This window comes from Bos javanicus, chromosome 13 (genome assembly GCF_032452875.1).
Source record: "Bos javanicus breed banteng chromosome 13, ARS-OSU_banteng_1.0, whole genome shotgun sequence".
In the NCBI taxonomy this organism is placed as follows: domain Eukaryota; kingdom Metazoa; phylum Chordata; class Mammalia; order Artiodactyla; family Bovidae; genus Bos; species Bos javanicus.
In genome coordinates, this window is record NC_083880.1 from 67,086,842 (window position 1) to 67,108,825 (window position 21,984).

Genomic DNA, 21,984 nt, shown 5'->3' on the forward strand with positions numbered 1-21,984 from the left:
GAGACAGCCTGAAGCTGAGAAAGAAGAGGGTGTCACCGCCCAGAGCCTGTCTGTAGCCCTCCAGCCCCCTCCCCTGTGACCAAGTGCCAGAGATGGAAACACCAATGGGCCTGGCCGGATCGGCCCACAAGGCTGGCACCTGTACAATGCTCACAGACCTTCTGGAATGACCCATGGTACCTTGTATGATGCCAAAGGACAGAGAAGAGTGTCTGTTCCCGGCAGTCTTGTCTGGGCATAAGACGAGCGGGGAGTATGGGTGTTTGTAAATTTCTGATCAATGTCTTTGCAAAGAGCCTCTATTATTATTGTAATCTTAAGTCTTGTCTTTATCAAGTAAGCAAACAGAAAGTGCACGGGCTTCCCTGGTGGCTCTGACAGTAAAGAATCTGCCCACGATGAAGGAGATCTGGGTTCGATTCCTCAGTTGGGAGGATCCCCTGAAGAAGGGAATGGCAACCCACTGCAGTATGCTTGTCTGGAGAGTTCCATGGACAAAGGAGCCTGCTGGGTCGCAGAGAGTCGGAAATGACTGAACAGCTAACACAACATAAAAGGCACAGGTTGATGCATTTTTAGCTCTGTACATACCCCTGGAACCACTACCCGAATTGAAAGGTCAAGATTTCCACGCCCCTCCCTGCAAGAAAGAGGTCCCCACCCAGACCACTCTCCTATTCCAGCGGTAAGTATTCTTGTGACTATTAGAATTTTTTTAAAGAAAAATTCCCATGCAGTGTGATCTCCACTGTGTAAAAATGTGTGTAAGCTGAGAGGCCATGAAATAAAGTGTTAACTGTAGTTACCCCTGAGGGCTGTGAGGGGCAGGGGCTTGTAAGCCGCAGTTTTAATTTTCCTCCTCAGTCGCTGGATTTTCCGAACACTCTGTAACTAGCCTGTAGAGATTTTATAATTGGGGGGCGGGGATATAAAAGTGTGATTGTGTGTGTGTGTGTTTCTAAGTCTGGTTCCCTTTTTAAATGGTCTCACCAGCTGTGGTTAGCTGGGCCGTTTGAGAGGTGGGCTGAGCTCTTAAAGGTCCAGCTTTACACATTTGCTCCGACAGGCACAGATTTTAGCATCACCTAGTATCGGCACCTCCAAGCTTGGGAAAAGAGAGGGTGGAGGAAAGCTGAGGTAAGCAGTATCCTCAGGCTACGACCTTCAACCCCTACTCCCCTCTGTGGCAGAAATGCCAAGGGAAGATAAGATTCCACCGTTGACTCACCGAGTCATCTTGGCTTCAGTTTCCCCATCTGTAAAATGGAAGCATTGGGCTTATCTATCTCCAAGGCCATTCCAAGTGGGGCCTTTCTAGAATTCAAGGTATAATCAGATCCAGGAAGGATTGGACCTGGCATGTGGTTTCCCAATGGGGTCAGTTAGCCCACAGGTAGTGAGAAAGTTTACAAAGGGCTGTCTCATCCATTTTCCTACTCAGGTCCAGGGAAGGTCTAAACCAGCAGCCACAGATGCAAATGCCTACAGAGGCCTGAGAGTTGACATGGAAGACGGAATTGGTCTCTGTGTGAGAAAATAACCCCTCTAGCCCTTTGGCGAGTGACCCCTTATGGTGGGCCTCAGAATCAGGGAAGCCGTAGGGAGCTGTGGCTCCTGGGGCACATGCCCCATTTCATCAGCTCCAGCCCAGTGCTGCCTTTGCCCAGCATTGCCAGATCCACTGACATTTTAGTAAAACCTCCCAATATTTTAAAGTTTGGCCAAACCGAATACATCTATGAGCCTGATGCAGCCTGGTGGGTATCAAGCTGTGACCACCAGGCTCAACTACCTGGGACCCACCCCTTGAACTCCTCCAGGCAGGAAAATCTAACCAGTGTTCTGTTGCTCTGGGTGCCAGGAAGTTATTGCTCACATCCATCTAAAGCTTCTCCTGCTTTGAATCCTTTTTAGTTTTGTGTGGGTGGAAGTATGAGTGAGAATTGGCTCCTTATTAAAAAAAAAAAAAAAACTTTCAGAAACTGGAAAAACAACTCAGATGCAGTGAACTAAAAAGCAAGTGGGAGTCAGCAGGCCCACGTTCAAGTCTAGCTTTGTTGTGTATCATCTGTGTGATCTTGAGCAATTTGGTTCACCTCTCTGGGCCTTAGTTCTATGTTTGTTCCTTTCCCTCCTGGCCTTTTTGTCTCTTCCCTGGGGTTCATCTTCCACCCAAACCACATAAGGTTAATAACTATTATAACTAGAGCTTCTTCCTACTGAGCAAGTCTTCTGTGGCATGTCTTATGCTAAAACATTTCCATACATTCTTTTATCTCATCTTCTCAACAATTCTATGGGATGGGTATATTTATTCCCATTTTACAGATTAAGAAACTGAGCCCAAGTCAATGGTAGAGCCACATATGAACCTGCCCACATAACTACCAGTTCTTCTGCCTCTTCCCCCGGCTCCCTGCCACCTGGCTAGGCTCCCCTTTGGCCATGATGGTCTTTCTAACACACAGACTCAACTGTACCTTCCACTGTTCAACTATCTTGAGAAGCTCCCCAATGCCTGAGCAGCTCATCCTGGCACTGAGTGAGTGAAGTAGCTCAGTTATGTCCGACTCTTTGCAACCCCGTGGACTGTAGTCTACCAGACTCCTCCCTCCATGGGATTCTCCAGGCAAGAATACTGGAGTGGGTTGCCATTTCCTTCTCCAAGCCTGGCATTAGTGGCCCATTAATCTCCCCAGAATCCCCTTCCTATGTCTAATACACAATACACCCTAGCTCAGGGCTTCCCAATGACCCATGTATCTCATTCATGAGTTTTTCTTACTGTTCACCTAGCCTAATTTATTGTTTAATATCCATTATTTATGGGGTTGGCCAAAAAGTTTGTTTGGGTTTTCCCAAACATTTTGGCCAGCCCAATACTTCCTATTCATCTTTCTGTCAATTCATTCTCAACTTGAATTTATTTGTATTTATTATCATGTGTTCCTGCTTCTTGCCTGGAGAATCCCAGCAACGGGGGAGCCTGGTGGGCTGCCGTCTATGGGGTCGCACAGATTCGGACACAACTGAAGTGACTTAGCAGCAGCAGCAACACTCATTAAGATGAAAAGCTGTAAAATGAGAAATGCTCATCTAAGTGCCATCGAAGTCTCCCCTTCCAGGACCCTTTGTGGAGTCCCCACTTTGGGAAGCACATCCTGAACTCCCACAAGCTCCTCCCCAGACTGGGTGAGCTCTTCCTTCAGAGCCCTACTCCACCTGCATTTTTTTTTGGGGGGGTGCTGCTGGTGGAAATCTTAGTTCCTTGACCAACGATTGAACCCAGGGCACTGAAAGCCCTGAGTACTAACCACTGGACCACCAAAGAACTCCCCCGACCCGTAACTTTAATTTTTTCATGATATGTGTGCTTCCAGGCAAAGTGATGGACTCCACTGCTCATCATTCAGCACAGAATTCCCAGGGAGTGGTCTGCCTTCCCCATTGACTGCAAGCCCCCCAGGCAGGGACCAGGGCTGACTCATCTCCAGGCCCTGATCCTTACACAGGGCCTGGCACACAGTAGGTGCTTTGGAGGACCACCCACCATTGCAAAGATAGGTACTTCGCAATGTTGAGTGAATTGAATTGGACTCAACCAGCATTTTTCAAAGTATGGGGTGGGATCACAGGTGGCCCATGGGATGATCTGGGGGGACATGAACTTGATGTGAAATCACAGTAAGAAAGTTATTCTAATTCTCTCCCAGTCCTCTTTATGAGACCAAAGAGAAAGCTCAGTGCCAATATACATGGAACACCTCTCAGACACTTAGCTACTACTTCTTTTAAGAGAAAGAAAATAGTCCTAGGCTTAGAATCATCTACATCCAACTTGATCCAGCCACAATTTTCTAATATATATTCACTTTCATTGCATTTATTTGTTCAGTTACTTTCTATTAATGACAATGAATACTGATTTTTCATGGGCATAAGATTTCCTATTTAAATATATTTTTAAACTTACAAAGTAGTTGATTTCAAGAAAATATTAAGTAAATAATAAGTAGTACATTTTGTAATTTCTTTACACCTTATCCAGTAAGTAGTTATGCAAAAATTATTATAATGATATGGAAATTTAAGAAATGTGGGACTAGGTAAGCCCTAAGCCCCTGTCATAAGATTCTGTGACCTTGGGCTGCCCAGAACACTAAATGGCCATTAATCAAATCACCCCACAAACATTACAGCTGTGATGGGTGCCAGGATGTAGAGATACATAGCATGCTAGAGTGAAAGGCAGAAGAATCGGGAAAGACTTTCCTGAGGAGGTGACATCGGGTGGAGACACACAGGATGAATAGGAATTCATTTAGAGGAAGGTGTTCCACCTGGAAGGAGCAGTTGTGCAAAGGCCCCGTGGCAGAAGAGAGCACGAAACATGAAAACTCGAAACCAAAGTCAGAGCGGCTGGAGTACGCTGACTCCAGAAAAGATGGGCAAGTGGCAACATTTAATATTTAAAGACAGAGATAAGCGGAAAATCCATCCCTCACTCCCATTCAGGAAAGAATTGTTCACCCTTTGAGAGGAGCCACTCAGTGTCTGAGCCTTGATCTGAGGTGTCTGTGGCTCAGCAGGGCATCTGGATTCTAAAACAAATAACTGCATTAAGTCTGAAGCCAGAAAAAGTGGCTTTGGGGTGGCCAAGACCATCCAGTGCAAGTTCAGAATTCAGGGTGTCCTAATTGCCACTTCCTGATAGAGTGACCCTGGGCAGTCACTTAAGTTCCCAGAGCTTTGGGTCTCCATCTGTGGGGTGGAGATACAGCAGGTTTACTGTTGGAGGAGGTGTGAGTTACATGATCTCCTGTATGTAAATTGCTCAGCTCAGAGCCTTGCCTGTGGTGAGAGGTGAAGATCTGTTAACTTATAATGACTATTGTCAAACAGTTCCAAGAGCGACGTGTGTGTACACCTGCCCTGTGGTACATGGATTTAGGAGTCTGGTTTTACAGTATGTCTGTGGTGTATATGCAGGTGATTATGCTCATATTCTAGCAACCTGGGGGAGCAAGCATACAAGGCTCGGGTTCAAGAGGGCATGTGTGTTCAGTGGTGTGAGAATGTTTGCATGCTCTGTGTGTGTATGTGTGAACCTGTCTGTATGGAAGTCTGCATGTGCACAAATTCAACTGACACAGATTCAACCTCATTCATCACAGTCAGGGATTAAAGTTGTGACCTGTCCCTGGAGCCCTTTTCCAAATCCCCACCACTTCTGTGAACCAGCCCGGGGCTCCTGGCTGAAAATGGGCTGAGATTCCTTGAAAACAAGCTTTTCTTTCATTCTGTTTCCAGATATTGGCACAAACACACACACACAGCACCCCAGCCTTCTCAAGGTGCCAGCTCCGAAAGACATGGCATGGGGGTATAACCCTCCCTTCTCTCTCTCCCACTCCCCTAGGCCTACCTCCCCACCCAGTTCCCATGGGAGCACTTCCTCTTGGACCAATGAGTAGACCTGACTTTGCTTCTTTGAGTCGAAAGCAGCAACACCACGCCAAGCCTGGGTGAATAAGTCCCTCCTCTCCCCTTGGTACCCTAACCCACCTTGCCCTGTGGTGCCCGACTGGGCTAAGAGGGGACTTGAACACTTTCCCCATCCAAACACGGTGACAACAATGCACATATCTGACCCTCAGCCTCAGGTCTGAAATGTAACACCACCCCAAGTTTGTCCAGGGTTCAGAGCTAGGTTTCAGCTCTGGTCTGTGCAATGGGATGGTGCAGTATCAGAGTTTACCAAACATCCAATCTTAATGCATCCACTTCACACAAGGACAGAAGCAGGTCCAGAGAGGAGGGAAGGAAGCCATCGCCAGAGATGGGTTTCTGCACCCTCCACCCCACCCCTGCTGGTGGGGGCAGTTAAGCACAGACCCCTGGCCAGGAACTGAAGGTGGTCTCAACGTAAAAGGAATCTGCCTTGGACATCCCTCTCTAGGGCTGTGCCCATCAACAGGGGACAGAGCAAGGTGGTCCAGGCCTTGGCAGGAGTTACCATGGTGACGGGGTACAAGCTTCGGCGGCGGCTGCTCCTCTCCCGGGTGACTCTCAGAGGGTCCGGTCAGCGCGTCGGTGCCTCCGTCTGTCGGATGCAGCCTCAGACCCTCCGCCTAGCCCTGGATCGGGCGGGGTGGGCTGGCCCCCGGGCGCCGCCGACCCCGCCTCATCTGCGAGGGGAGCCGGGGATTCGGGCAGAGAGACAGAGTGGGTGCAGGAGAGACGCACGGAGATTGAGACTGGAGACAGAGACAGAAGGGGAGAGCCGCGGGCGGAGAGGGCCGGGCCACCACCGACGGCGGCCGCAGGGGCGGGACGGGCGGGGCGGGGGCTGCTCCCCGCGTGGGACCCGGCGGCCGACGGCGGCCCCTCGGAGCCGGCGCCTTGCCCCCGCCCCGCCCGCCGCCGCCTGTGATGAGAACCAGACGCCCCCCTCCCGGCCCAGGGCCGCGGGCTGCCAAGGGGAATTTGATCTGGCCCTGTTCCTCACTCCTCCCGCCGCCGAGCTCCTGCCTCAGTCATCTTGCACCCCGCCCACCCCAGGAAGCGCCCATTGTACAGACTGACAGAACGAGGCTCTGGCGCTGTCCTGATGCTCGGTGAAGTGAACCTCGTCTACTTGCCAGCTGGGGGATTCCAGCAAGTCAGGAACTCTCGCAAATCAGTTTCCTCATCTGGAAGATGGGGATGATGATGGTGGTAGTGATAATGGTGACAATGGTGACGATAGTACCTGCCTCTTAGATTTGGTGGCAAGAATTATGTCCCAAGGCCTTTCCCCTGTGAAGCCCACCCATGCTTCACCAGGACCACCCAACTCAAGGCTTAGAGGAGATGGCGGTTGTGAGTACTAGTCTTATTTCTCTCAAATAGTGACCGGTTTTGTGACTGTGGCCAAACAACTGTTCCCAGCTAAGCTTCAGTTTTGGAGGGAGACTGGGAAACTAGATGATAGCTAGTTATTCTTGTTGGGTGACTCTGGGATTCATCCAGTCCTTTATCAAACATTGTACCATGCACTGAGCCATAACAAGACAGAGCCCCTGTCCTTGGGTAATGTACAATCTAGTGCGAAAGACAGGCATAAAACACAAAAAAGTAATACCTGAGTGTGTGAACTGCTAAGAAGGAAACAGACAAATGTTAATGCTGGGCACAGTAGGGGGATCAGCCTAGAGTTGGTGGTTTAGGAAGGGGGAGAGAAGCCTAGATCTGAAAGAGGGGAAGAAATTAGGTGAAGAGTAGAGATGGAGTGGGAGAATCAGAGTTCCAGGCAAAAGGAACAGCATGTACAAAGGCCCTGAGGTAATACTAAGCTTAAAGAAGTTGGGACTAAGCAAAGAAATGAAAACGGACAAGTATAGTAGTAAGGGTTTAAGTTCAAAGTCCAAGCATCATTCACAGCCCATCTCCTAACCCACATAAGTCAACCAGTCTTTTTGCAGAAAGTACCCAAGCTAGGAGCCATCTCATCTTGTTTGTATAACTTTTACAAGTCCCTTTACATCCCTGGACTTCTGTTTGTTCGTTGTTAATTCAGGACTAAGAATCCTCTATTTCTAATAGCTCCAGCCCGGGGGATCTCTTGATGGTATGTATTCAGCAGTCAAATCCTCTCCAACCCGAAGAAGCCGGTCTGGATGGTTTTGGTATCATTACTCCAGACTCGAGCTTTGGAGAGAACAGACTTGTTGATGTCAGGTGGCAGGATCCTGCTGGAAGTTGAGGGGATCGTAGGCTGGAGGTTCTAGAGTTCCAGCTTTGCAGGGAAACAGAATTGACATGACATGACATCTAGTGTTCAGGATTTGCAGGCAATGGAGACTGATTGTGAGTTAGGCAAAAAAATGAAGGATTAGTGGAGTATGGGGTGCTCACAGAATCAGTGAGAAGGCCAGAGTCCATCCTCTGAAACATACAAGGTAAGTGGGATGGTCCTGGCAGGAATGAGTTGTAAACTCTTGATGACCGATGGAATTACATCAACACAGACAAACACCAAAGTAGAGCTTTCCGTGTGTCAGGCGGAAAGTGTGAAAGAATTACGATGTAAATTCTATTATTGTCCTCATTTTACAGGTGAAAAAAACCTGAGATAATGAGAAGTTATGCAGTTTGTTCAAAGTTGGATAGGAGTTAACTGAGGAAACCAAAATTGGACGTGCTCAATTATGTCCAATTCTTTGTGACCCCATGGACTGTAGACCACCAGGCTCCTCTGTCCATGGGATTTTCCAAGCAAGAATACTGGAATAAGTAGCCATTTCCTACTGCAGGGGATCTTCTCGACCCAGGGATCAAACCTGTGTCTCTTGCATCTCTTGCATTTGTAGGTGGATTCTTTACCACTGCCCTACTTGGGAAACCAAAATTGGACAAGGCTGTCCATTTCTAGGAATAATGGTATAAACTAGCTCCTTTTTGCTACCACAATGAATCCCGAACTGTGTATCTCTCCCTGACAGTTTTGTGTATCTCCCCTTGACTTAAAAGAGAGATTCTCATTGGGCCATGTGCCCAAGGTCCCACCAACCCCGAACATCTCAGATCAATGGGTCACCCAAAAGAAAATTAAGTTGCATACAAAGGGTGGGAAGGGATCTGAAATGGCATATAAACCACAAGTACGCTCTTTATAAAGTCCATTGCTTGGCTCCACTGACATCCTTGGCCACTTTATTCCCATCCCATATTCTTCCAAAAATACTTTCTATTTTATGGTTCAATTCCACATGCAACCGTAAATGTACACACACATACCCATACAGCCTTGGCCTCATGTTGTGTGTGACCTCAAGCAAGTTCACCTTCCTGTGCCTCAGCTTTATCCTCTGTAAGCCAGAGAGAATAATATTTACTTCCTCACAGAGCTGTGGTGGGGATTAAATAAGTTAATGAGTGTAAGGTGCTTTGCACTGTCTCTGGTACATGGCAGAATTAATATATTTCAACACTAAAATGGTGTTGTTTATGTTAGGGACCAATGGTTGTGAAATCAACCTCTAAATACACGGGCTTAAATGCTCCATTGGATTTGGTTCATCTCCCAGGAACTTTCCAGAGGATTTTCCAAGAACTGTTCAAGTATTCATTTCCTCTCTTTTTGGTAAATGAATAACTGAATCTTGCTGCAATTGCTCCACTAAATTTGGAGAAATAACAAAATCCATCACCATTCTTACACACAGTGGAGTAGAGTGAACCGGGGAGGGATGTGCAAATGGGATCTGCTCTGATGTGCTGTGCAGCCTTGCACAGATTGAGGCCACAGTATCCACAACATAAAGCACAGGTTATAATCTTTTCCTCATGAGACTTTGGTGAGAATCCAATGAGCTAATGCATTGAGAGGACTTCACACAGTGCTTGGCATGCAATAGGTCTCCAGCAAATGGCAGCTCTATCTATGTTTCTGAGATTCCCAGGGCCAGGTGCCAGGACATCTCATCAGGGAGCAGTCTCACTTGCCTAATTTTTTTTTTTAAAGTCATGGGATTCAGAATTTATTTATTCAGTAAATATTTATTTGTTCCTACTATCAGCAGAAGTACTTGGCACACGTGCATATATTCACCCGCTTCCTACCCACCACAAACATCATGAATCAATCATGGAACTTCCTGCTGAACCTAGAAGCAGCCTCAGAATTCTCTTCAACACAGATCCAGGTTGTTGCTTCCAACAACCTGGTAACTGCTTCCAATCAATATAAGCCGGCACTAGAGATGAAGCTTATTTACTACCTGTGGTCCCTCATGTATAAGGAAGATTGACACTGGAGAAGACAGACTCTGGATGCAGAAGGCCTGGGTTTGAATCTTGCCCCCTATACATCTTTATTAAAACGAGTAGGGGACTTACCTGTGCAGTGAATAAGAATCCACCTGCCAATGCAGAGGACATGGGTTCAATCCCTGGTCCAGGAAGATTCCACACGCCACAGAGCAACTAAGCTCATGCGCTACAACTACTGAGCCCATGCTCTAGAGACTGCAAGCCGCAGCTCCTGAATCCCATGCACCCTAGAGCCCCTGCTCCACAGCAAGAGAAGCCACCACAATGAGAAGCCCACGCACCGCAACCAAGAGGAGCCCGCACTCGCCACAACTAGAGAAAGACTAGGGGCAGCAATGAAGCCCCAGCACAGCCAGAAAATGTTTTAAAAATCAATTAATTAGAATTAAGTTTAAAAATTATTTAAAAAATAAAATGAGTATGTATTGAGGCATTGTACCAGCCATGGAGTGTGCCCCTTACATCTCCCTTCAAGTGAGAGCCTGTTGCAGGAAGTTCCATGAGCCCTGGATGACTCAGGACACTGCTTGTGGTCAAGGCCACGTGCTACCTGGGCAGCCCCTGGCCAAGCACACTGTGCACAAGGGCTCACCCCTTCTGCCTGATGTGGGACTCTTCTCTAAACAGTTCCCATGCCAGAGCTCCCCACTGGGCTGGGTGAGACTTCCTCAGTGCTATGCCACAGACTGAAATTCTTTCTGCCCAGCCCTCCTTTCCTCCTCGTTTCCTTTTGTAGTTGTCGGACCTACGGTACAGTCCTCATCTCTCCTGGCTCCCTCTTCCCTTTATCCTTACAGGCATCACCCCCAGTGAATCTCTTGCACTTCTAACTCTGTCTTTGGTTTCTGTTTCTCAGAGGCTGCAACTAACACAGCACTGAACTGTAAAAGCCTGGGTTGAAAAGGAGTGGTTTGCTCCTCTTCTCTGGTGGTGTCTGTAGGAGGGTGGCACAGAAATGCTTGTGAGGGCTGGGGGCCAAGAGTGACTCGGAACAGGGAGGCTGAAGGGCACACAGAACATCACCCCCGGCCTCTCCAGGATGAAATTGACCTGACCCATCAAAGACTCTTGATTGTAAATGACAGAAGTTCAACTCAACCTGGCTTAAGTGAGAAAAGGGACTTTAGAATCTTAAAAGCGAGAACTAGTGCCAGAGGTCTGTCATCATTCTCCAGGTGGCTTCCCTCCCATGGCCAGGGAAGAAGGTCTCCAGGAACTTCAGGGTTACATGGTCTCAGTCAGCAGTCCTAGTACAATGACAACATTTTCCCCCTGCCTCTATATGCCACTAACTCTAAGGAAGACCCTGATTGGCCTTGCTTAGGTCACATGTCTATTCCTGAGCCAATCACTATGGCCAGAGTAATAAGGCTATTCTGATTGGCCAGAACAGATTCTATGCTCACCCCTCAGTGGGAACACATGAGGACAGGTCTACCAGGACTGCATGGAGTGGGGAGAACTTCTCAAAGAAACCAGAAGGAGGGAGATGGAAACACAGGTTAAGTCAACAAAAGCTTTGATGATCATTGCCCACTTCATAAACACTAGGAAGAAAAAAGACATTGTTTTCTCCCTCAATGACCTTCTCTTCTTACAGGGGGGAAATATGATGTTTAACTGAACTCTCTGATACCAGGTCTTGGGATCGGAGCGGAGGACTCCTGTGGACACACAGGTACCCCAGACACTGTCCCACCTTCTCCTAGGATGCCCACAATCTGGTGGCAGGGACAGGGAAAGAAATCTATGAGAACAAAATGTCTCAGTGGCCCTGAGACTTAAAACTTCACTTGTTTAATTGTCCTAATTTACAGCAGGGAGATCCACCCTGAGAGGGGTTGACTCACGCAGTGTCACACTGCCCAGCCAGGACAACTACCATGTCTGCTCTTAAAACTTCTTCATGGAGACTTGCCTGGTGGTCCAGTGGTTAAGAATCTGCCTGCAATGCTGGGGATGCAGGTTCAATCCCTGGTCAGGGAGCTAAAATCCACATGCCACAGAGCAACTAAGTCTGCAAGCCACAACTAGAGAACCCGTGCACCACAACAAAAGATCCTGCACGCCGCAACTAAGACCTGAAGCAGCCAAATCAATCAGTCAGTTAATCAATATTAAAAAAAAAAAAAAAAACTGCTTCATGGTAGGGGAGCCCATGATATATGAGTAAGGGCCCTGGGTTCAAGTTCCTGCCTTTCCACTACCTCCCTGCAGTGTCATGAGGGTTTGTCTAAATTCTCTGAACCTCAGTTTTTCTCAACTGTACAATGGAACTGATAACTTCTGCTTTGGCTCCCTTCTCTGACTGCTATGAGGCAACACCCATGTGCATTTGTCATGTCCTGCAGGGGATAGCGGTTCTGAGATGCACTGATTGATCACCCGCTCTATTCCAGGGACAATGTGTGTGCTGGGGTGGCAGGGTGAACACAACAGGCAGTCCCTGCCCTTGTGTAGCTCATAGTATGGTAAGAGATCACATCTTAGTAATGAATGCACCACACAGGTGCAGGTATGGTTGTTCAAAGGAAACAGGAATCCATATCAAAGGAACCCAGTGGATTCTAGGTCTGGGAGGGCTGCCCTGAAGGCTTAAGCTGAGATCTGACAAGAGAGGAAGGATGAACTAGTGAAAGAAGTCAGGGAGGAGCATTACAGTCAGCGGGAACAGCACATGCAAAAGTCCTGTGGCAGGAGAGTGGATTGGAGGCACATTAGAGACAGAGTGAAGGGGCTGGGACTCGACCAGAAGTGGGAGAGGTGGGCAAGGTCTGCAGGTCACAGAGAATGGGAATTGTCTCTTAGAGCCATGAAAAGCCATGGAGGGAATTACAGAGGGAGTAATGTGATCAGATTTTTTCCCAAGATTTTCCTAGCTACAGGATGGAGGATACAGCAAAAAGAAGGCAGGGGTTGCAGGGAGACCCACCAGCAAGGAGGCTGCAGAGAGCTGGAGAGGAGTCTAGCTCCAGGGGCAGTGGAAACCAGCAGCCAAGGTCCCAGGGGAACCTGGGGCTGGAGACCCTAAGGTGGGGACACTAAGGACCTTCCTGCTTCCCTCAGTCCATCCCTTAGCCCCCTGCCCCTCCCTTTCCCTCCTAGTCCAGCCCTCCCTCTCGTGTTATTGTAGGACTGACTCCACAGATGACTCATCTAGGAGTTGGGTTTCTTGTTCCAGCCATCTCCCCTTCCCCGGCTACTTGGAGCTTCTCGGGGCCTGCAGACCTCACCCCTCACCATCTGGGGAGGCAGCCAAGAGCCCGCCAGCTGCAGGGAGGTCCAAGGAGGAAGGAGCTGGGCCTCTGCCAGCCTCAGGCACGACCCACGCCTTCCTGCCTCTGTGGTTTTGCTCATCCTCTTGCCCTCACCAGGGGATCCCCTTTCTGCAAGTCCTGTTCATCCTCCCAGGACCACCTCCTCTGGGGAGCCCTGCCCAGTAGCCCCAGGTGATCTTCCCCCTTCTGCTCAGCAGCACCTGTCTTTTCACTTAACCCTCAGGAGCTTACTCTCTGGTGAAAGAAGCAAAAAAGTTCTATAATGGAGCTGTGAATGAAAATATACTAGAACCCTACAGGAGAGAACCAGTAACACCCACTAGAGGTGGAGTCCAGGAGGTTTCCCGGAGGAGGGACACTGGCACCTGGGTTGTGAAGGAGGAATAGGAGTTCAATGCAGGGAGAAAGTTGAGAAGGTACTCCAGGCCAAGAAAATGGGGTGTGCAGGGGCTGATTGCAGGTCATTTCTTTAATGTGTGAGAGGGGCCCCGTGCATATAGGAGTTTGTGAAATGAATAAATGAACGTTTGAGAAGAACACTGAGAAATTCAGTGTGGCTGCAAACTAGTGGCATATGGACCAAACCAGACAGACAGAAAGTTTCTTAAACAACAACTGAATTTGTTGTCAATGTCTAAAAAGAACGAGGCTTTACATAAGCCTCTGAAGCTGGCCAGAAACCTCTCCCTTCATCAAGGGTAGCCAGCTCTCCCGAGTCCCCATTTGGTTCACTTGTTCACGCTATTTCCTGGACCCTGGGGATGACTGAGTTTGCACTCATGTCCAGATGACACTCTTTTCAAGGTTCTAGACCGTGAGTTGCTCACAAGGCCAGGTGTGTAACAGGTGCTCAATTAATGTTCATTGGCTAGGTGGATGGATAGCATGGTGATTCTAAAACATACTCACAAATTTCTTGACACTCCTCCCTTCCCAAAGTGGAGCCCCTTTCAGTGTGTGCTGGGTCTAGACTCACCTGGAAAGAATCAAATGTAGAGGAAGTTATATGTGTGACTTCTGAGACTAGCTCATAAAAGACATTGTAGCTTCCACCTTGACATCCATAGGTAGAGAGGGAGATTTCCTTCAGAAGGCGAGTCAAGATCAGATCTGAACTAGAAAACCAAAAAAGTTTGTAATACAGGAGTACCGTGGTCAGCTCTGGGCTTCCCAGGCGACACCAGTGGTAAAGAACCGGAACCCACCTGCCAACGCAGGAGACCTGGGTTTGATCCCTGGCTCGGGAACATCCCCTGGAGGAGAGCGTGGCAATCCACTCCTGTATTTTGCCTGGAGAATTCCATGGACAGAGGAGCCTGGCGGGCTACAGTCCATAGAGTCGAAAAGAGTCGGACATGACTGAAATGACTTAGCACGCACATGGTCACCTCTAAGTTTCAGGCATGTCCACAGGCAGTCAGGTAGGAGAGGACAGAGTGGAAGAGCCTTAAGTCTAAGAGGTAAGTAAGAGGCTGTGTCAAGCATTCTAGGGGGATTAGGTGCCCTGTGTCTCCAATCCAGCGTCCTCAAAGAGCAGTCCCGGCCCAGTCCTTTGCACCCTGAGGTCCTGCCTTCATCGTTCCTCAGCCCCAGCTGGCCCTCTGAGCTGTGGAGGAGGTCAAGACTTCAGCATTTCTCAGAGGCCAAGTCATCCTCCTCACTCAGAGTCTTCTTTGTGTTGAGGAAGCAGTTGCTGCCTTGCCCAGTGTGGGGCTGAGGGGAGGAGGGTCAGTGGCCTCGGGGAACCAGAGATGGGGGGTGAGGAGCTGCGATTCTCTGTGGAGATCCCACTGGCCCCCAGGCATGATGGGAGCCACAGCCACCAACCAAACTTGTGGTTGGGACAACCCTGAAGTCCAGTCTACCGAGGTTGTTTGAATGGCCCAGCACTTCTGGGGAAATGTATATACAGATGGAACTAAGTTTTAATGCAGATCAGACTGCCCTGAAGTGCCATTTCTTATCCATCAATTAGGGGAAAGTTCAAAAGCTTGACGACACATGCTGATAGCCTTGGAGCCCACAGGCATCCTTACACATCACTGGTGGGAATTCAGTAATATCTAGAAGAATGACATAGGCTGTACCCTCTGACTCAGGATTCCTCTAGGGTTTATCGTAAAGACATAATTACACAAATATTTAAAAATCTCCATACAGATCATTCATTGTTATTTGTAATAACAAAATGAACTTTATTTCTATATAATGAATGTCTGGGGCCTCCCAGATGGTGCAGGGGTAATGAATCCATCTGCCAATGCGTAAGAACCCAGGGGTCAATCTGGGTTCAGGAAGATGCCCTAGAGTAGGAAATGGCAACCCGTTTCAGTATTCTTGCCTAGAAAATTCCATGGACAGAGGATCCTGACGGGCTACAGTCCACGGGGTCACAAAAAGTCAGACACAGCTGGGCACACATGCACAGACATGCAATGATTGTTATGCTGCCATAAAAGCTAGGAGGAAGAACTCGATGAACCTGCGTGGAGTGATTTAAAACATACATTGTTAAACAAAATGTAGAGGATTGTGCATAGTATGCTACCTTTCATGTAAGAAAATTTTTAAATTATTTATTCTACATACACTTATTTATTTGATTATGCAAAAGAAACCAAAGAAGGATAAATCAGAAACTTATTAAAAACAGTTTCTCATAAGGAACTGGCAGTAATGCAGTAGAGAAGAAAAAGATAGGAGTAAAATTTCTCTCGGAGAAGGCAATGGCACCCCACTCCAGTACTCTTGCCTGGAAAATCCCATGGACGGAGGAGCCTGGTAGGCTGCAGTCCATGGGGTCGCTAAGAGTCGGACATGACTGAGCGACTTCACTTTCACTTTCATGCATTGGAGAAGGAAATGGCAACCCACTTCAGTGTTCTTGCCTGGAGAATCCCAGGGACGGGGGAACCTGATGGGCTGCCGTCTATGGGGTCGCACAGAGTCGGACACGACTGAAGTGACTTAGCAGCAGCAGCAAGATTTCTCTGAGTATATTTTTATACAGTTTTGACTTTTTAACCATGTAAACATTTTACATTTTCAAAAATAACATAAATTAAAAGATGAAAACCTAAATCCTAAACTTGAAAACAAAGGGGGGAAAATGAGCTTAATTGCATGTCAAGTTTATAATATAACCACACAAAGAAAACAATTAATTTAAGTAAGTTTGGCCACAGGACTCTGACTCCTAGCCTCTTAATAGGATATATTCTAAGAATAAAGAGAACCACAAAGAAGTCTTGAACTTGAATTAACCACACTTGGCAAAAGTATTGGTGCTGTAATTCTGAAACTACTATTTCTGTTGTCTGATTGAAGAAATAAATAAATACATTAATGACTTGGGAACCTGGGTTCTCACTACGGGAAATGAAAATTAAAAACATAGCACAGAAGAAGGATCTGCAGCTATGAGTTCAGCTGGAGACATCAGTGTGAGCTCATGCTTCACACATATACACACACATACATTCTCTAGCTCTGCCCATTGAGTAGGCTAAGGAACCATAACAACCCCATAGAATTAGCACATCTAGTACCCAGATCTTGGTCCCTAAATACCATTCCCCAGTAAAAGAGACTCACATCCCTAGAGAAATGGCTGATTCCTGGATTGTTCAGAGAAAGTGCGAGGTGAACCTGAAATGTCTCGTGTCAGGAAGAAAGAAAGCCCTCAAAGAATGGTGAAGTCAAGTGAAAGGAGCCAACTTAAAGGGAATTCAACTAGTCAGAGTTCAGACAATTTGATGATCAAAAGAAGAATGGTGCAGGTTTCTCACTATTGGAATGAGAAGTTACAGACCAGCAAGGGACTAGAATGATCCAGGTGGTAATAGTTCAGAGCTGGAGACAGTATGAACTCATACTTAGCTTAATATAGATACAGATATAGATAGTTGGTAGATTGATAGATATAGATAGAAATCTTTATGGATATGTGTATACATAGAAGTTAGCCTATACACATGTATTTCCTTGCTCCATCAGCTGAGAGGGTTTGAAGCAAAAACACCCCAGTAGCAATAAGCACACCTCATATCCACATCTTGGTTTCTAATGCCATTCTCCAATAAAAGAACCAGGGCTCTTTGGAGAAATGGATTCTTCCAGGACTGGGATAGGAATACACAAGATAAGCCCGGATCGTGTTGCAGTGCCAGCAAGTAAGTGAAAGTGAAAGTTATTCACACAGTCATGTCCAACTCTTTGCAAGTCCATGGACTTCAGTCTGTCCGGCTCCTCTGTCCATGGAATTCTCCAGGCAAGAGTACTGGAGTGGGTTGCCATTTCCTTCCCCATGGGATCTTCCCAACCTGGGGATTGAACCTGGGTCTTCTGTATTTCAGGCAGATTCTTTACCGACTGAGCCACTAGGGAAGCCCCAGCAAGTAAGGAAGCACTAAAATAAAAATCCACAATGATGGCAGCATGTCAAAGGGACACAGAATCCAACTGAAAGAGCTTTTAAAGACCAAAGCTGGAATAATTTGAGCAAGCAAGAAAATAAAGCATTATATTTATATAAATAAATAAGTGGGAGAGAATAGATAAATATTCTTGCAGAATAATTCCAAATAATTTATGTAGATATGTCACCTTCAAGGAGATAGAGCATAGTTTCTCACTAAAGTGTCCCTGGAGAAGGAAATGGCAATCCACTCCAGTGTTCTTGCCCGGAAAATTCCATGGACAGAGGAACCTCATGGGCTACAGTCTATGGGGTCGCAAAGGGTTGGACACGACTGTATGACTAACTTTTACTTTCTCACCAAAGTGTGGGCTGCACATAGTGATTTTGTTTTAAAGAGCTCAGTATGGAAAGGAAAAAAAAAGAGTAACTTTACATGGAGAAACCTGGAAAACACTACCTCAGCCAATTGATCAAGGTCAACATCAACAGTGATAAACCCTCTTGGGAGTAAATGCTCTTGATACATACAAGGATAAGGTAATGAAGTTAAGTTACCAACTGTCTTAGGCACACTGCACTCTACTCCCACTTACTTTGCAAAGATGCCCAGAGAGTCCAATAGTTTTCCACAAGGCCACACAGCGTGTCCATGGCAGAATCAAGATTCAAACCCACTATCCTGACTGTTAGCCCAGGGATCTACCCCTAAATTCCAGAGTGCTAGAAATGGGAAGCACCTAAAAGGTCTGTTTACAGTATTATCACAGCTGCTACCATCGAACACTCATTTCATAGAGAGGGTAAGTGGGGCTCGAAGGGTTGGTTGAATTTCTTCCACATCACCTTGGAATGTCAGAATTGCGAAAAAATAGGAAATGGGCTTCCCCAAGTCATGCATGCCCTCAACATCCGCAGCTTTAGCCTGATTGATCTTCATCCCTGGAATTTTCAGCACTAAAATATTTCTGTCCCCCAGATTCTAGTTCCTTCTCCCTCTTTTCTCAAGAGAATGGCCCCTTCCCCTCTGTGGCCCCACTTTAAGGCTCTAGGGCCACCCAAGGACACCCAGGGACTTCTTGGGGTGAAAAGGCCTGAGCAGCAAGAAAAAACTGGGCAGACGGAGCTGTGGCCATGGGGCTGGGGTCACACTGCGGCCTTTCCCCAGCAGCCAGCCAAGAACTAAGCTCCTAATGAAAGGGCTAAATTGTGCTGTGCAGCTGTGCTTATCCCCGCTGCCCTCCTTTCAATCTGCAGCCCTGATAGGGGATGGGGGAAGTCAGTGCGGGGGAAGGTCGCTTTCTTCCTGCATGCGCTCCACCCCCCAGCCCCAGGGGATCCCCCAGGACTGTCCTCCAAGGGCCATCAAGTGCCACTTTCCCCTTCTGGTTTCTCTTTAAGGCAGAATCTTAGGTCTGCACAGTGAGCAGGGGACCTAGCCATGGTGTCCAGCTGTCGGCACATCAGAATGACCCAAAGGGGTGCATTACATGCAAACTGTCTCTTCTTCTCCGGAATCAGAACCTCCAAGGCTGGGCCTGGAAACTGTATATTTTCATAAGCACAGCTGGTTGTGAGACACCTGGTTACACAGATTGAGAAAAACTGGGGTCCACAGAGAGCTGTGGACTTGCTCGGAGTCACAGAGCAATTTTTATGGCTAGACCCAAGCCAACTCATTCATTCATTCAGTCATAAAAGCATTCACTCAGCACTGACTCTATCAGGCTATATGTTAAGGATTTACCAGAAAGGTTTGCTAACAAGATGCTCACAATAAGCAAATGAGCAATAAACAGGTCCTTCAAAAGCACAGTGATAAATCTGACCACTGAGACATCCAAGATACTGCAGGAGCCCTGCAAAGGCTACTTAACCAGGCAATGGGGCAGTAATCAGGAAAGGCTGCCTGAAGGAGGTGATAACCCAAGCAGACTCTTCAAGGAAGAGTCTACGGAATATCAACGTTAGCAGAGGAAGGGCCCTCCAGGAAGGTAGATCAGCTTGAGCAAAGGCTTGGAGGTGATAAACAGCATGATGTGAAGTAGTGTTAGTTGCTCAGTCGCATCCGACTCTTTGTGACCCCATGGACTGTAGCCTGCCAGGCTCTTCTGTCCACGGAATTCTCCAAACAAGAATACTGGAGTGGGTTGCCATTTCTTTCTCCAGTGATGTGTATGGGCAGCCAAAAGCAGCTCAGTGTTGCTGAAGCCCCAAATCTGAGGCGGGAGGAATTAGAAATTTCACTCACTGGTTATATCTATTAAGTGCTTACTGTATGCTGGACCTTTTTCAGGTGCTGGGTTTGGGCGGAGATAACAAAGCAAACGAAATCCCTGCCTTCCTGGGCCTCACGTTCTAGTAGGAAGGAGAGAAAAACACAAACTGGTAAGCAAACAAGCATGTAACATGCATAAGGTGATAAATGCTGAGAAGGAATAGAAAGCAAGGTGAGAGGCTGGGGGTGCCTAGTTCGTGAGAGGCAGATAAGAAGTCCTCTTAAAGAAAAACAGTCATTAGTGGAGATTTAAAAGAAGCAAGGCAGTGAGTCATAAAGAATTTGAGTGGAACATGTCCTAGGAAGAGGGAATAGCAAGTGCAAAGGTCCTGAGGCTCAAGTGAGATGGAGAAAAGCTGGCAGGGACCAAGTCAAGGAGGAACTTATGCAGCATGCTAAGAATTTTGTTTTTCTTCTATATGTAAAAGTGTAAATCAGCAAAAGATTTAAGCAGAGGACGGAGCTTAAATGCAGATTTTTTTTTTTTTAATTTATATTTGGCTATGTTGGGTCTTCACTGCTGCATGCTGGCTTTCTCTAGTTTCCAAGAATGAGGGCTACTCTCCAGTTGTGGTGTGCAGACTTCTCATTCAGTTGATTTCTCGTTGCAGAGCATGGGTTCCAGGCATATAGAGTCAGTATGGGGGAGCAGCACGTGGGCTCTAGAGCACATGTGGGGTTTAGACTGCAGGTTCAGCAGCTATGGGGCACGGGCTAAGTTACCTTACAGCTTGTGGTATCTTGCCTAAACAGGGATCGAACCTGTGTCTCCTGCATTGGCAGGCAACTTCTCAACCACTGGACCACCAGGGAGTCCTTAATGTATATTTTAAAGGTCCTCCTGACTACCATTTAGACAACAGAGCAGACAGCAAGGAAAATCACTGAGGAGGCTGCTCTGGTGGTCCAGGTGGGAGGAGATGGTGGCCGGGGTGGGGCGAGGGTGGTAGTGGTGAGGTGGAGGAGAAAAAAAAAAAATGCTAAACTTACTCTCCAGAAGCAACATCCACAAGGCTGGACTGGTTGCTATTGGTGGGAGACAGGGTCATCTCTTAGAGGCATCCTTGGACCTGGATGCACAGGACTGGGGGAAAGTACACTTAGCTTTTAACTCCCGAGCCTGGGGTTCCTGTGGGATGCCCCTGTCCAAAAGGATGACAATCTGGGGCTCCAGAGATATCTGAGATGGAGTCTGAGATGAGGGGGGCAGGGAGTTGATAGCATAATGAAGGGCTGCAGAGAGGCTGGACCCATTGGTCATTTGAGCTGGTTCATGATCATTGAGAGGGAAGGACTCTACATAAAAACACAGGAGACTCAAGTTCGATCCCTGGGTCAGGAAGATGCCCTGGAGAAGGAAATGGCAACCCACTCCAGTATTCTTATCTGGAAAATCCCATGGACAAGAGGAGCCTGGCGGGCTACAGTCCATGGGGTCACAAAGAGTCGGACACAACTGAGCGACTAACACTTTTAACACCGTTCAGCTCATAACATCACCTTATGAAACCTAGTGAGAGAGACAGACGATAAACAAATAAGCATATGCTGCCTTAGAAGGTGAGGTGTGTGAGGGAGAGAGACTCGCAGGACTAGAGGATGAGAGGTCAAAGCCATGGGGTCTCACACAGAGGAGGAAAGGTTCCTGGGGCTGAGAGGGGAGGGGTGGCTTGAGGGCAGGAAGTGGGAGTCTGGGCCAAGGAGACAATCGGGCCTTTGAGGAGGTTTGGCTGAAGAAGGCGTGGAGGATGACAGCTGGAGGGAGGCCTGGGATCAAAGGGAAGTTTTATCTAATCTTTATGAGGAAGAATTTTGTGAGCTGAGAAGACTCAAAAAAAAATTCAAGGAAGAGGGCAGATCCCAGGTGGAGAGCTGGGACTTTTCTGGGAACTTTGAGGAAGGAGGGATGGGTCGAAGAGGCGGGGTATATGCATAAGTGTGGGGGACGGGAGGACAGGAGGGGAAGGAGGAGGCCTATTGATGGAGCTGAAGGGTGGTGTGAGGAGGAGGCTGAGAGCTTGGCTGAGGGACATGGGAAGCTTGCAGGTGGGGTCTCCGCAGCCCTCTCTGTTCACAGGCCTCCCTCCCAATCCCCCACAAATCCCCCACCAATCTCCCACCAAGCCCTGCAGCCTCTGTCCTTCTCATTTCCTCCCCGTCACCCCAGGACCCTCCTATGACACTCCCTCCCACCGCTG

At 47.7% G+C, this 21,984-nt stretch overlaps 1 protein-coding gene across 1 annotated transcript in view; it reads right to left on the reverse strand.

The window, feature by feature from the left end:
• The window catches only part of KIAA1755 (KIAA1755 ortholog), a 38,903-nt gene extending 32,417 nt beyond the window's left edge, over positions 1-6,486 (reverse strand). Inside the window, exon 1 of the mRNA XM_061437558.1 lies at positions 6,017-6,486. Within this exon, the coding sequence (XP_061293542.1) occupies positions 6,017-6,019 (3 nt within the window). The 5' untranslated portion in view covers positions 6,020-6,486. The remainder of the gene's footprint in view (positions 1-6,016) is intronic.
• Between the last annotated feature and the right edge of the window lie 15,498 nt (positions 6,487-21,984).